This window comes from Fonsecaea pedrosoi (genome assembly GCF_000835455.1).
Source record: "Fonsecaea pedrosoi CBS 271.37 unplaced genomic scaffold supercont1.4, whole genome shotgun sequence".
In the NCBI taxonomy this organism is placed as follows: Eukaryota; Fungi; Ascomycota; class Eurotiomycetes; order Chaetothyriales; family Herpotrichiellaceae; genus Fonsecaea; species Fonsecaea pedrosoi.
In genome coordinates, this window is record NW_013550612.1 from 665,879 (window position 1) to 681,086 (window position 15,208).

Below are 15,208 nucleotides of genomic sequence, written 5' to 3' on the forward strand. Positions count from 1 at the left end.
TCTCACAGCCTTCTGAATTTTGTGTACAGTATAGTTTGACTTGCGCATTCTCGCATTTGCACAGGTTCGAAAAGGTTTCTTTCATCTTTAGAGAGAAAAAGGCACCCTTGGTACATGTACAATTTACCTACCTAGACTCATCTGCACGCACTGCTTTAGTCCAAGTTCATCGGGTACGTTCTTCGTACTGTATGTGGCCTACCTACGTCCATGGCTGGGGTTAGATATGGACGTGCGCCTAGTCACAAGTAACATGGCATGTGGTCCATAAGTGATAGAGACTCCGTCAGTTGAGTACATATATAGCATAATGTCTGTGTTCTGTTTGATTAATCAATCAATCAATCACTTCCTTACGTCAATCATTCATTTCCCATGGAATTTGTGCCTTCCATCTATCTCTTATTGTAGTGTTATACAGACTTTTTACAATTCAGTCTTTGGTCTGGAGGAGCTCGCGCTCTCGGGGAACTGCACAGTCCAATCCACGCCAATGCTCGTCCCGGGACTCCTGATCACGGCCCAGGCGGCCTTGTTCCCCTGTGCCGCATGATAACTCATGTCGACCTTTCGGTCACCCTTAACCCCGTCCTCTGACACGGTGAGCTCTGTGGTTGACGACCACGCAGCAGGCGCGTTGACCACGATGATCTTCTCAATCTTTACTTCCTTCATCGTCTTCAGATACCCAGCCGTCTTCGGTCCTTTCGTGCCAATGTCGCGGCTGCGAAGAGCTCCATCCCCGAATGAGAACTGGCGATGGATATACGCCCCTTGCTGATACTCAAACGTTTCTCCGTCGTCCACGTACAGCGTGCCCTCTGCTTTCTCACCATGCTTATCCAGAACAACCACAAGAGTGTATGGATCCCACTTCATCAACCCGGAACTCTTTCTCGGTCTGTCTTTCCTGGGAATTATGTGGCCACCTTGCATGAGCAACGGAATCTTGTCCAACGGTGCATCGACCTTGTGCGTCTTGGAACCGCCAGCGTAGATCGTGAAGTCAAAATAGTCATAGTAATTCTCGTCATCCGACAGGTAAATATCCACGCTCTCCCCTCCTTCGACGGTGACGGGTTTTACCAACAAGCCAGTGGAGCCGAGGTACATCTGATCGTCAATGCCAAAACCTCGTTCGTCTGATGGATGAACAAAATACTGGGCTCGCACGATAGGGTGTCCATCTGTGGCGGCCTCATGGAATGCTGTATACCATGCTGGCAGGAGTGAATAGCGTAGTCGCAAGGCCTGCGTCATGATACCGGTATATGGCTCCCCAAGCATATAGGGCTCGCGTCTCCGGGTGTCAATATGTGCATGGCCGCGCATGAATGGATAGAATGCCCCAGCTTGATACCATCTCGTCTGCAGTTCTTTGCTTGGGTTGCCAAAGAATCCACCGACATCAGCCCCGGCAAAGGGAAACCCGCCAACCCCTTGATTGAGAATCATCGGAATCGATGCGGCAAGATGTTCCCAATTGGCCTGGTTGTCACCAGTCCACATTGCCGCAGATCTCTGCGAGCCTGCGTAGAACGATCGAGTGAGCACGAATGGCCGCCGAATCTCTCCCTTTTTGCGTTCCAGGAGAGCGTGCCAGGTGGCGTTGTGAAAAGTCATGCCATTGAGGTTGTGTAGGTCTCGGTGCTCCCAATTGCCGTGGTGTAGGTTATCCCTCGGCATGGTGATTTCCGGGCCATTAAAGACAGATGGCTCATTCATGTCGTTCCACAGCCACACATTTGATTGTGTGCCTTTGAATCGATCGAACGTAAATAGTGATTTCCACCAGGCCCTCGCTGCTGGATTGAAAGCATCGATCCAATGAGAGCTCCCAGGCCAACACCACCCCTCAAAGATGTTGTTCTCCTTGTTCTTCACCGCCAAACCTTTGGTCTTGAGTTCGTCCACGACAAAGTATCCCTCCTTGTTCTTGATGTGTGGGTCGATGATGACAACCAGCTTGCGCTCAGTCTCATCAAGCTGCTTCTCCATCGATATGGGATCTGGGAAGTTCAACGGATCCCAGGTGAAATACTTCTTATCGTCCGTATATTCAATATCAAGCCAGATGACATCGTAGGGGATATTGAATTTGTCAAACTTCCGATCAACATCCTTCACGTCCTCGTCGCTAACGTAGTTCCACCTACATTGATGGTAGGCAAGGGCAAACAATGCGGGCATTGCAGTGTAGCCCGTCAGCTCGCCGAATGACTTGGAAACGTCTCCAGGCGTGGGACCGAGCATGACAAACACGTCCAGCAGACCGCTTTCAGATATCCAGTGTGTATGGGTGTCTACAACCCCGCCTGTGAGGCCCAGGGTGAGCGGGTTTGTGTCGTGTTTCGACTTGACAATATCCACCCACGTCTCAGCCGCATTCAGCCAGAAGACACCAACTGTTGAGTCCTTTTTATGAGCATGCATGAATGGTATCGATCCGTACAAGGTCATCGGGGAGTCGAGCTCGTATTCGAAGACGTCACTGTTGTACATCCGGTATGGTTGGTCGTAGTTCCCATCTCCACCACGGGTCTCCTTCAACGACAAAGGCCCCGCGTGCTCTGGGAGACCGTACACGTGGCCGTAGCCAGGGAAGGTGATGTCCAGCGCAACACTTTCCGGTCCCTTGGGCTTCGAGTCAGTGTTACCCCCGAAGCTCTCGTCCCACCAGGTACTTTCATCTTCCGCTGCTTCCATGGGCTGTGCTTCGGTACTGTTCTCATCCGCAGCAGGTTTCTCAACCTTGGGCCGCCAATGCTCGACGTTCAAGAATCCTCGCCCATTGAACACGACATGTTTCTCTTCACCGGACCAAAACTCTATTCCAAAGGGTGCGTGTCGAATAACCGCCTTGAAGTGGCCGTCGGCTCCCCACGAAACTTCTGTAACATCTTTCGATACCTTTTCCATTGAAGCGGTCGTCTGAGGTTGGAGACCGCCTCCGGTAAGGGCCCAGGCAGCGGCTTCATTGTATCTCTCCTTCCTGGCGACACTGCCGTGCCGCAGCTCAATCTCACCTTTCCTCCTCTTTTCTTCGTCGACGGTGACACGAACGTTTCCGTGGTCAAGGAAAGTTATCGTTAAGGGCAGTTTGACTGCGTCACCATCGGCCAGCGATTTGATAACGGAGCCATCCATGCGGCCATCCTTGAACTTGATCGAGGCCGCATCCAGTTGGTAAGGAGAGGATTCAGGGTTGCCCTTCTCTGTCATGGAATCCGCAAGAGCTCTATTTCTCTTACAGAAGCCAGACTGGTCACAACGCTTGAAGTCGTGGTGTTTGACCATCACTGTGATCTGTCAACATGTATATCTCACTAGACCGGTTCGCATGTAAACACTTGCCTGCAGGAGACACGAAGAACAACAAAAGCAGAAAGGAGAGGCATGAGATCGGCCACGACGGCGACCTCCTCGAAGACCGAGCCATTCTTGTGACTGAGACTTGTTGAAGGGCCCAGGCTCGCAAAAGGTACCTCAGGTATCCAAGTCAAGGGTTGGGCGTGGTCGTGAGATACTGTGCCAGCAACATGCAAATGTGTCCAGTGCCAATAGGCCCGAGATGTGCCTGGGACTGGTTTAGCTTCGCCTAGAGTTCCTCTCACTAAGCGGACCCCTGCATTGACCCAAGGAGCCACAAGCTTTGCCCCTCCAAACATCACCACTTTTCCCCCCACCCCATGGAACAAATATTTTTGTCCAGTTCTCTTTTCCGTTCACTACACTGCCTTTCTCTCAGTCACTCTATCCTCAGAACTACGCATCTTGCCAACATTTCCAAACGTGCACATCAAAATGTCTTCTAGCGAACAGACGTAAGCACACTACACTGACATGTCGCTCGGGTCCAACACTAACGTTGTGCAGCTTCATTGCTGTCAAGCCTGATGGCGTTCAGGTAAGAAAAATCCGTCCTTCACGTCAGTATGGTCTTGATATTGACAATACTCACCAGCGTGGCCTTGTTGGCGACATCCTGAGCCGATTCGAGAAGCGCGGGTGAGCGAAACCCTCCATACTGAATAACCAAAAAGAGAAGAGCCAGAGACTAAAGGGCGGTGAAGATACAAGTTGGTTGCCATCAAGATGGTATCCCCTTCCAAGGAGCACCTCGAGAAGCACTACGAAGACCTCTCGGACAAGCCTTTCTTCAAGGGCCTCGTTAGCTGTATGAAGGCTCTCTGCAAGTGGACATCGAATGAGCCGGCTGACAGAATAGCGCAGACATGTTGAGCGGTCCGATCGTAGCCATGGTCTGGGAAGGTCGTGATGCTTGCAAGACTGGTCGATGTAAGTTGCCCAAGACCTTGTGGAAGGATGCATAATACTGATTGCGGCTGCAAGCCATCCTCGGTGCCACCAACCCTCTCGCTTCTGCCCCTGGAACAATTCGAGGTGACTATGCTATCGACGTCGGCCGGAATGTCTGCCACGGCTCCGACGGTGTTGAGAGTGCAAAGAAGGAGATTGCACTGTGGTTCAAGCCTGAGGAACTCCAGAGCTGGAAGTCTGCCCAGCATGACTGGATCTACGAGAAGGCATGAACAACCAGTCTCATCAATTCGCACGCGAACTATGCAACTCCGAGCTTGGGCCACTTGGATATGGCGCCTACAACAATGTCAGCGACAGTGATGAGTCCCGAGCGAACATCAAGAGATAGACTTACCGGAGCTGAGAAATGAAACAAAATGATGATTGCATTACAGTGTTCTGTTGTTTATTCAGTGTCCCGCCGGCTACCACCCCATGATGAAGTCACAGCAAGGTATCATTTCGTTGTTCTTCGAAACAGTGTTTTCGTGGCATTCCCAGCCGGAATGATGGCGATCCGTGCAAACCATGGCGAGCCCCAAACGCTAATGAGGAGGCGCAGAGGCAACAATACTTTCACCAAGGTGTACGCGGTCGCGAACTCGACTACCCATCTTGTGGCGCTTTCTCCTCGATTGAACCACCGCGAGACTGTTTCTTTGTGGCTTTCAAAACTATGTGCATTGCCCTTCTGTGTCTCCTCTTCAACTCTGATCTCGTCTTTTTCAGTGATCCACCCTTTCTTCCGAAAGTATCGCGCGAACTTCTCCACAGCTGCAGAGATCCAAGCACCTTCAGCAAAGTAGGGAGGGAGCCAGTTCCAGTAGTGGAAAGCCCCTGCGAGACCGAATAGTGGTATGACCGCTGTTATTTCATGAAGGATGATGAAGGCTGTAATGTGTGACACTGGCGCCTGTCGCAGGCCAGTGACTGTCGGTCGGAGGAACCTCGGGGTGCGTTCAATAAAGCGATCGAAGCGAGTTCTGAGGGCAGCTTGGTCGTCTTTGAGCTTCGGTGATCTAGGTGGTTCTGTTTTAGGGGTAGACAGCCAACGCCGCAGAAGAGGATTTCGGGTACGAGGACTGACGGCCCTGCTAAGCGAGTGCTTGAGCATCGTGAGGATGTCAGGTCGCAGTGAAGAAAAACCAGCAACCAGCAACTCATGTTGTCCCTGCGCCGTCCTCGTTGATGGGAATGCACCACCGTAAAACCAACGGTGGATCATATGTAGCAACCTCATTCATGTTGAGATCTCCAACTGTTATCAGTAAAGTCGCTCTCGTCGCTCTCTCACCCTTTTAGACGCCGCTCCTGTCATCACTGGGACATCCATAGTCCTACCCACATCTTGCAGGCAGCCCAGATACATGTCTGGTATGTCCACGCAAGCGACCGCGTAGATGGACAGGCTGAACACGACGAACTCACTCCTAGCGGGAACATTGGCACCAGGCTGAAACGATTCACAATATATATGTTCGATCCGCGTTAGAGTCATCACAGCTGTCCCCTTTGGGCTTCACAAGTCGCAGAATTTTGGAATAAGTACTCTCATCATGGATCAGCTCGTTGCCGAACTGGTGGACCATCTCTGTCTGTTCTTGGATCAAAACTCCCTGTGTTCGTTCCGCCTGACTTGCAAGGCATCTGGTGCCATTGCCGAGGAGCATCTCTTCCGTGACTTCGAATTTCGTCTCTTCCCCAGTCATCATAGACTTTACCAGCTGGAGCAACTGGCAGCTACGCCCTCGATAGCCTCCCGCCTACGTTGTGTCTCTTTCGAATCTGGTATCCAGCTGGAATACGCCGACTATCGATACTGGCAGGCCGAAGTGTATCACGACAAGCAGAGAGCTTGGGAGCGAAGCCTTGTTGGTGCCACCAGGGACGAATACACGCAGTTTCATGAACGTCTTCAAGCCAGGTTCACCACGGACCTAGCTCGTCGTTACGATCTGTACCGCTGGCATCTCGATCAACAAGCAGCATCCATGGCTGAACCCCGTGTGAGAAATGTCCTCATGCGTGTAATCGGCATGCTCGGGGAGTCAAACTCGGCCCTGCGGTTCAAGCTGATCATGGCCGAGCCTCAAATCCGGTTGGAGGAACTTGAAGCATTCGACCCTGAACAGTACGCAAACGACAAACCCTATGATCCCGATCCACGACGCAGAGTTGCAAATCGTCGCCAACACTGCCTGGATCACTTTGTCAATTTCCTCCAGGCCGCGAAGCTTTCGGGCTGTGAAGTGGCCGACCTCACTGCAATCGACATCCCCCAGCAGCTTCTTGCCGTGGGTCCTCTTCATGGATCCCATGTGCTGGAAGAGACTTTTCAGGGGCTGAAGAAACTCCGCATGAAAATCAGTTCCTTCCCCCATAGTGACTGGCTTTCTCGTAGTGGAACTGGACAAATCTATTTTGGCGGGAGGAATGTGGCTGCAAAAAGCCTCAGGGTGTTGTTGAACCAAACTTCGCAGCTGGAGCACTTGGACTTGGAATTCCCAGCTGGGCTCGAGGCCGAGTATTCGTTTGATCTTTTTGATAGGACCAACATCGACCGCTTCCCCCGGTTGTGGCTCCCACATCTCAAGTCTCTGACACTCAGTCTTTTCAGGTGTACCTGGGCAGACTTGAAAGCTTTTTTGGACGAGGGCAGGAATCTTGACTCATTGGTGATGAAGGATTGTCGACTTGAGACAGGGTCGTTGATAGATTTGCTCGAGTATCTGCGCCGGAGACACCTTGGGAAGGTTCAGCTCCTTGGAAGCTGGTATGTCGATGTAGGTTGGCCCCAAACCCTGGCGCAGTTGGATGTGTGCTTTGTGCCAACGAATTTTGTCCTTTTGAAGCCATTTTGTTCATGCTGACAATGCTATAGGAGGACTGTGGTGAATGGCACTCGCACAGTGAGGAGGATTTTACAAGCTGCTTTGCGACAAACTCATATGAGGGTCCCTATGCTCATTCAGGAATGCGGTTGAGGATAGAAGAGTTCATCACCGGCAAAGGAGAGTGTCCCTTGCCACGGTGGACAACAGAAGATGACCCCCCTCGGCTGTGGGAAATCGCGTCGGATACGAGCTGGCACTTTATTCCGGGACAGCCTCATCGCTAGACACGCGTACTGGTCCAAGCGGAACTGCCCTCGGGCAATGCAGGCTGCAAACACGTCGTAAGGCTGTTCTTCACTTACTTCCCCCGTATCGCAGAGAAGACAACCACATTCACGAATGTTGCTCGCCAGGTGTTTAAGGTTGCTATATATTTCAGTTATCAAAGAACCCCCCTTGTCATTGAAGTTCGCTCGCCAGTGCAAACTTTGCCGATCTCACCAAACGACTGCTACCGTGGCCTGCTTCATCCACCTCTAGGTGCTAGGTCTTGGGGATTATCAATTTCCTGCCTTGTTTGGTTTGGGTCACACATGTACGAGTGCTTTGGCACCGGTCGAGCGCTGCTGCTGGGTGTTTGACTCCGTCGTGAGTCCATTCCACTCAGCCTTTTGAGGCAACTGTTTCAATGAGACTGGGTAACCAAATGTATCAGGGACTGCTCAGGCTCATGAAGCGCAGTCTTGGAGGACTAGACATAGCGCGGTCGGTACCAATAATAATATACCAAAGTCCATGTCTGTTTCCAGACTAAAGCACTGAACTGAGTCATGACGAAGCCGTGGTGAACGGTGCCTGTGCCGACCAATCATGAGATACTGGTGATATGGAGAATCACGTGCGTTCAGCCACACAACCCCAACATGACAACCTATACTGTCTTATTGTTTGTTGTCGCCCGTGGTCAATCTCGACTGTAAGATTTTGTTGCTAGGAAATACGCCTTGCCGACTCGCTGCCTTGGCTTCTGTGGATCGGCCGTTTCGGTTGCGAGCAGAGACGGAATGCGACGCCGCTTCGACGTCTATCAAAACACTATCCCTTCTCCGGACTAATGTCTCCCAAACCTGTGCGAGTCGCACATCGGGCGCTTCGACAAATACCGAGGACCCCCTTGGACATGAGGGAAGTGGTCGAAATGCCTTCTGATCCTAGGTAGAGGCGTGATTTGCTGCCTCGCTAGTCGTGAAGTAGCAGTTACATTCAGATGCCTTGTCTTATCACCCTTGGGCAGGCATTTCGCCTTGAGTCCTGGACAGCACTAGCTTAGCAGCGCCCGTTTTGAGGCTTGGATGGCAGTCAACCGGCGTGATGTTGCGTACCTAGCCCATCACTAGCCTTGCGGCAGTTCGCCAGGTTGTCTTGGTTGTCCTCCCTTGTCACTGGCTGAAGAGGTGTTTGTGTTTGCGCACACTGTGCACTAGAGGGGTGGACAATGCAAGAACCCAGTACTTTAGACTCAGACCGTTCCCAGTACAAGCATTGCGGGCGATGCTCAGGCGGGGCGTGACAGATTAAAGATGGTGGTCTGCCACTGTTTGGTGAAAGAGGCGGGCTTCTCAATTACTACGTTGCCTCGACCTCGAGGTCCTGCTGGGAACGCGCAGTCTTTGAGGGATTCGTACCACGATTCCGGGTCGAATAAGGCTCAAGCAGCTTCTCCAGATGGCGGCGGGGTCTTTTCTTCAGTTCATTGCGCTCCTGGCTACCTCGACCTTGCTGCTGCACCAATCCGTGGCGCAAAATGTCTCGCTAACGGTCGACCTCGATGCCCTGAACCCTTTAAACACATGTAACCGAGGGTATGGAAAAAGTGAGCTCATACCAAAGATACTAGTCGAAAACAGACTGATCAGGCTCTAGTCGTGACCGTGGACAACAAAGTCTATATCTACGGAGGAGTCAGCATCGTTTTAAACGGCACGACCAATACCTTGTGGATACTCAGTGAGCCCTGGCCCCTCTGCAGTCAAATGGCCTTGAAGTGATGCGATGGAATTTACTATAGACCGGTACCTTCGCACTGTGGACTTTTCAAGCTCGCGCGATTTGTCCGATCCTTCTCTGATCACGGTCGAACCTCTACCCGATTTTGTGCCAACTTTTGACGAAGGGGCCTTCTGGGAAGACGGTCGGAAGCTCTATGTTGTGGCTGGTCTGCAGGGATGCTGGTATCACCTCACAGACCAGGGAACGTTCGTGGACTCGGACTGGAGCCTTGCCGAACTGTCGGGCCAAAGCATATACTATTATGATGTTGGGTCGGGCCAATGGTCGGTGGACACTGCGCTGCAGAACAATTCGCAGACGGGTCTTCCGATAGAATCGCCATTTTCCTGGAACTATTACGGGTGGAACTCACGTCGTGCAATAGGTTACGTCCACAACGGCATCAGGGCCGCCGGACACAAGCGCCTCAACCCTAACACCGACGTATACATTCTCGACCCGGGAGTTTACCAAATTGGGGAAAAGTTCATCGCGTCCTTCGACACCACTGACTGGACTTGGACCAACAAGACTATCTCGTCGGACCTTGTGGAGGAGTGGAGTGAACGTGGCAACTTGGTGTTTCTCCCGGGGACCGAGTCAGACACGGGTGGACTGGCCGTCGCCCTTGGAGGTGACACAAGACCTGTGAGTGCGGTTGCTGTTGTCGCGAGACTATTGAACCCTTGATTGACCCACGCACCGACGCAGAGCACCCAATATTTGAGCTTGAGACGAATTCTCATGTACGATTCCGGGGCAGACGAGTGGTTTGAGCAAGACACCACGGCCGAAGGGGGAACGTATCCCGCGCCACGAGGCTCCTTCTGTTCTGTCGCCCTGAGCGCGGCGGATGGCAGCAGCCACAATATCTACATATATGGTGGACTGCAAGCCAGCAGCGACGACGCGCTCGGTGATATCTGGATCCTCACGCTGCCGGCCTTCCATTGGATCCCTGTCAGCGCAAGCTCGGTCCCGCGGTCTGCCCCGGCCTGTGGCGTGGTGGCGGATAGGTATCTGGTCACATATGGCGGCATGCTTGAGTCGATCAAATGGCCGATCCCGTCGCGATACGAATGGCCATGCGATCAAGAGCAATCTGGTCTGAGATTGTTCGACATGACACACCTAAATTGGACATCGACTTATGAAGCCCCGCCTCAGGTGTCTTCTGGGACGTCGAATTTATATGCCATCCCCAGCCAAGTGTACGGCATCATCGGCGGACATGCAAGCGGCGGTGCGACAGCCACGACACCCAGTGGCGGGTTTGGGACGAACACCGCACTAGCCTCGATCTTTGCCAACGCCGTCAAAGTTTCGAGCACTCCTTCCAGTAGCATCAGCACATCTTCGGGTGTTACTCGCACAGGTTCGGTGACAGCTTCGGCCACCACCAGTGCCGCCACAACAGCCGAGTCATCACATTCGAGCCGTTCCCATGCCGGAGCGATCGCCGGTGGCGTGGTGGGTGGTGTCGCCGGCCTTGTGATTATCCTTGTCACCGGATTCTGGTTCCTCCGGCGAAGAAGAAGGAAGAGGGCCATCCCTGCAGCCCCTAAGGCGAACAAGGACCCCGGTCCACATGAGACGGACGGGATCAGCTTGCGCAAGGTCGACAGCAGTACGGGGAAATACGAGGCTGATGGAAACGCGATGCACGAGGTTGATGGGACTGAGAGGCAAGAAGCTGATGGAAACGAACGGTACGAGGCTGATGGGACGGAGACGACGGCAAGAGCGACGGGTCTGAGAGGGACTCATGAGCTCGAGGCGCCTTTGAGATGAGTCTCCTGGTTGTCGGTTCATGTTATCACGCACGTTATGATAGTATAGTATAACTAGTTGATGGTCTGGTCATGACACGTCTCACCGCATAGTGTAACCCAGTACATCGCTTCTCTACCCGTAGTGATGAGCCGCGGGTCGTTTGTTATTAGTACTATGGATAGCGAGAGTGGAAATGGAGATGGAAATGGAATATGGGGAAATGACCGTGTCTAAGCGTATTAGAACTTTACCAGATCCATCGACTTCTCCGGGCTGCTTTTATAGTCACCACCTAAACTCCCACCGGAACTTGGTCGCGTTCGGCTAAAGCGGCCACGCAGCTTACTAACAAACCAACCATCAGGCCGGAGCCACGGTGCCAATTGCATCTCCGAGGGTCCCAGGTTCTGACAGAATGCACAGAAACTCCAACCTCGTATTATTTATTCACAAGTCTCGTCTAACGGATATCACAGGGTCTCATAGGGCTAAGCAAAAGGACTAGGTGCTTACAAGAGCCCCCACGCAAAAAAACCTGACTCAACATTCGCCAACGATCGAACCTTTCCACTTCCAGCAACTTTCGCCTTCTTTCGCAGCTAATCAGGTCCTTAAGGCTGGGGGGGAGTTTCGTCCCCAGAGCATCGTGCCAAATACCAAGTTGCTAGCAAAAGAGGGAGATCAAAAGGAGTAGGTGGTCGATGGATTTGCGGATGGCCTGATAATAAGAGTTAGTAACAAACCAACCGACCAACCAGGAGGAGGTATGAATTTCTGGAATGGGATATGGTATGAGATGATATATGGACTCGGTATGCTCTACCCGACTCGTATAAAGAGCCGATACAGTCTCTCTTTTTTCTTTTCTTACCGACCCCTGGCTCTGTAGACAGAGAGAAGGACTTGTGACTTTCGGCCTCGGAATATATACAAACAGCTTGAGAGCTTGACAGTTTGACAGACAGACGCACAGAGTTCTGTACCTGGCAAGTCTAACCCTTCGCAGACCCAATGTTCTGTATGATGCCATAATCACATCGAGGCTAATTCTGCAAACTCCAGACATTCTTCGCTATTATTACCACCACCACCACTACCACCAACACCAACTATTCCATTCCATCCACACCCGCGCGGCTTGAGACGGCGACAAAACAAGTCCTGATAGTCCTCATACTTTTTGGGTTGCTACCCGTTCAGGAGCGTGATTGTGGTTGTGATTTTTGATCGTGGAATCTGGCATGATCGTGCGAAACACTCGCGCCTCTTGATTTGTCGTCGTCCTGTTGGTGTCTCGAGCTATTGTTGGTCAAAAACTTGGTTACTGCCCCTCTTTGAGGATTCGGCTCCGCAACCAAAACACGACATGTCGGACAAATCGTCGTCGTCGCCGTCACCGAATTGGCTGGCGAAGCTAAGACGGTCGCCCCGTGAGTATTCAATTTTTTCATCCTTTTCTCCCGAAACAGGCAGTCGGGTGTGCATGGATGCGTGTCTACCCCCATGTATACCTTACTGAGGCGGTTGATCACAATTTCGTTTGATGATTGGATCAATGTCAATGGATCATGAATCAATGAATCAAACCAGAGTTTCAAATGCTAGCCTGCCATACTAGCTATGCTCTCCATCGTTGACATCCCCGATCGTCCCCTCTGCAGCTCTAATATGGACTGTCTACTACCACCTAATTGTAACTAATCTCTTCAAATACCACCAGAACCAAAAGCGGCCGAGAAGACGAAACCAGCCGAAGGTGGTGATCCGGAGCCGGATGCCAAAGCGAGAAGACGTGAGCAAGTCAGACGAGCGCAGAGGTGAGGCTATTTTGATTGTCAGGCACCACCGCCATTCCTGGGACAGCGGCGACACCAATGTATCAGTGGCTATCGGGGTATATGATAAGTTTAGATGATCTGACACGAAACCCCAACACATAACAGAACCCATCGAGACCGAAAAGCCACATATGTCAAGACGCTGGAAGCCGAAGTAGCCAAACTACGAGCCCGCGATTCGGCGCACGAGGCCCAACTCCAAGCGTGCCGCCACGCCATCCGTCGCCTCAAGGATCTGATCAAGTATCACAAGATCCCCCTGCCGTTGGATTTGGCATCAGATCCCCAGATCCAGAGCCCCCAGGCCACCATCGAGCTCCTCGGCCTTCCGGATTCCCGGACGCAGCACATTCGTGCCCACCTGCCGCCCGAGACCGAGTCGGGATTTGTCGCACCACAGAATATATTAACCTCGTCCGACCTCTCTCACTACGGCACCCTCCACTCCGGCTCGACCAGTTGTTCCAGCGATCTCTTCTCTGGCTTGACCATCAGCGACGCTCCCACCAGTCTCCACGCACCCAGCATCTACTCTCAAGCCACGAGCTCTGGTCTCCCGCCGCCGCCCCCGATTTCTACCCCCATGCAGCACCCGCAAGGTCTCGGCGCGACGCAGGTGGGAGTCGACTTTGTTCTTGCCCTGGAACATGTCTGTCTAGGCCACCACGCCGCACACGCCGCCGCGGACGACGGATCGGGCCACGAACTGATGCTCATGTCGCCGATCATGTGGCATTCGCCCGCGCGTGGGCCAAGCACCACCATCTCCGCACAACACCATTCTACAACAGCACCAGACGTCACGACAGCGACCGGCCTGCCCAGCGGAACGAGATGGAGCGTCCCAGCCGTGGAATTGGAAAAGTTGCTGGACTTTTCGGACAAGCTCTCCCTAGACGGGGAGATCACACCGGTAGAAGCGTGGCAGAGGGTTCGCCAGCATCCGAATTTTGGAGACTTGACCAGAGACGGGCTCGAGGCGCTCAAGGCGACGTTGTTGCCTGAGGTCCGGTGTTACGGGTGAGCCGCCCCCTTTTTTCCCCGCCCTATTCCCGCCCGATCATCTCCTTTACTGCTGGTGTTATTGGCAAGCCAAACCAGTCCACGCCCAAGCCTCTTCTAAGAAACCAAATAAAGGGACTGTATAAAGCGGACCTGATACACCATCTGTCTGGATTTCCTTCAAGAGCGTGTACTGTGTATTGTGTACTGTGTCGCCTGGTGCGGCACCCGCAAAATGGTTATGGTTATGGTGATAGATGACACGATATTCTTCCCGCCGTTCTAAAGTCCTTGATGGTTAATTAATTCGTCCTTTCGCGACTCTTTGCAGATTCGGCGCTGTCATCGACGAGGTCTATTTCGAGTCACTACTCCAGCAAGCGCTTGGGAGCGGGACGAGGACAGGAGGAACGACAGGGACGGGGCCTGGTTCGTTGTAACTTGGATGGATATGGATATGGACATGGTCGTGTCAGCGGGTCCCATCCTTGTCCTTGTCCTTGTTAACAATCGCGCTCTCGTTCTCGTTCCCGTTCCCATTCCCGGTGTCTCTCGGTCTCACTCTCGCTCTCGCTCTCGCAGTCACATTCGTCTACCGAGAATCGCCAACCACGTCATATCTCCACGTTACCCTGCCTGACACGTACGAGCAACCGGGGACGAACAAGGGAGAGAATCTTACAGCATCATTTGACGAACGAATCAACAGACCAACCAAACAGCCGTGCAGGTTGATCTAACCACCTACATTCTCTGACTCGGCTGTTTACCTACATACGTACCTCCCTGCCTACGTACCTGCTTACCTACTCACCCACCTATCTATTATCTACGTACGATCCCCTCCTCCGACTCACCTACCCACCGCCACCGCCGCCTCCACAGCGATGACTTCCTCCTCCCGCGCCCGACCATCACACAAGTAGACACGTCGTACGTACCCGAGTGTCGACGTATTCGAGCACCGTACGGTGCGGCACTTTACGGTACGGCGGAAAGGTATGAGGTAAGAGGTAGAAAGAAGTATCGAATATGTCCAGGTCACACGTTCTCCAGAGAAAGAGGGAAACATACTCATACATACGTCCAGCGGGGGAGATTTTTCAATGGGAAAGGCGGAAAGGGCCAACAGGTCCGGGGGTTGGAGGGGGGGGGGGGGGGGGGGGGGGTAAAGAGAAACCAATGGCTGATCTGCTGGTAATAATGGGGAAACAAGGGAGAGAGGAACTCTGGTAGAGAAATGAAGGGATGCGAAGATCGGAACAAGGACATGCGGTACGAGGTACTGTGTAGATGTGCGTCTGTGTGCACATCTGTCTGTTTCTGTTTCTGCGTATCCGTATGAGAATGTATCTGTGTCTGTGTCTCTAGCGTATGTACCTAGTATAC

The 15,208-nt window shown here is 52.6% G+C and overlaps 6 protein-coding genes across 6 annotated transcripts; 4 read left to right on the forward strand and 2 right to left on the reverse strand.

Annotated features, from left to right (window-relative positions):
• Window positions 1-426: 426 nt before the first annotated feature.
• On the reverse strand, window positions 427-3,297 carry Z517_06018 (uncharacterized protein; the record flags this gene model as incomplete). The annotated part of the gene is made up of 1 exon (XM_013427760.1): window positions 427-3,297. The coding sequence occupies one exon, from the start codon at window positions 3,295-3,297 to the stop codon at window positions 427-429; it is 2,871 nt and encodes a 956-aa protein (XP_013283214.1).
• Window positions 3,298-3,804: 507 nt separating this feature from the next.
• Window positions 3,805-4,553, forward strand: Z517_06019 (nucleoside diphosphate kinase; the record flags this gene model as incomplete). The annotated part of the gene is made up of 6 exons (XM_013427761.1): window positions 3,805-3,824; window positions 3,877-3,907; window positions 3,965-4,008; window positions 4,074-4,177; window positions 4,234-4,299; window positions 4,354-4,553. The coding sequence occupies 6 exons, from the start codon at window positions 3,805-3,807 to the stop codon at window positions 4,551-4,553; spliced, it is 465 nt and encodes a 154-aa protein (XP_013283215.1).
• Window positions 4,554-4,780: 227 nt separating this feature from the next.
• Z517_06020 (uncharacterized protein) lies at window positions 4,781-5,437 on the reverse strand (the record flags this gene model as incomplete). The annotated part of the gene is made up of 1 exon (XM_013427762.1): window positions 4,781-5,437. One exon carries the CDS (start codon window positions 5,435-5,437, stop codon window positions 4,781-4,783), a length of 657 nt encoding a protein of 218 aa, XP_013283216.1.
• A 442-nt stretch (window positions 5,438-5,879) lies between these two features.
• Z517_06021 (uncharacterized protein) lies at window positions 5,880-7,441 on the forward strand (the record flags this gene model as incomplete). The annotated part of the gene is made up of 2 exons (XM_013427763.1): window positions 5,880-7,106; window positions 7,205-7,441. The coding sequence occupies 2 exons, from the start codon at window positions 5,880-5,882 to the stop codon at window positions 7,439-7,441; spliced, it is 1,464 nt and encodes a 487-aa protein (XP_013283217.1).
• A 1,768-nt stretch (window positions 7,442-9,209) lies between these two features.
• Window positions 9,210-10,997, forward strand: Z517_06022 (uncharacterized protein; the record flags this gene model as incomplete). Its single annotated transcript, XM_013427764.1, has 2 exons — window positions 9,210-9,854; window positions 9,918-10,997. The coding sequence occupies 2 exons, from the start codon at window positions 9,210-9,212 to the stop codon at window positions 10,995-10,997; spliced, it is 1,725 nt and encodes a 574-aa protein (XP_013283218.1).
• Window positions 10,998-12,345: 1,348 nt separating this feature from the next.
• Window positions 12,346-13,841, forward strand: Z517_06023 (uncharacterized protein; the record flags this gene model as incomplete). Its single annotated transcript, XM_013427765.1, has 3 exons — window positions 12,346-12,409; window positions 12,700-12,796; window positions 12,923-13,841. The coding sequence occupies 3 exons, from the start codon at window positions 12,346-12,348 to the stop codon at window positions 13,839-13,841; spliced, it is 1,080 nt and encodes a 359-aa protein (XP_013283219.1).
• Between the last annotated feature and the right edge of the window lie 1,367 nt (window positions 13,842-15,208).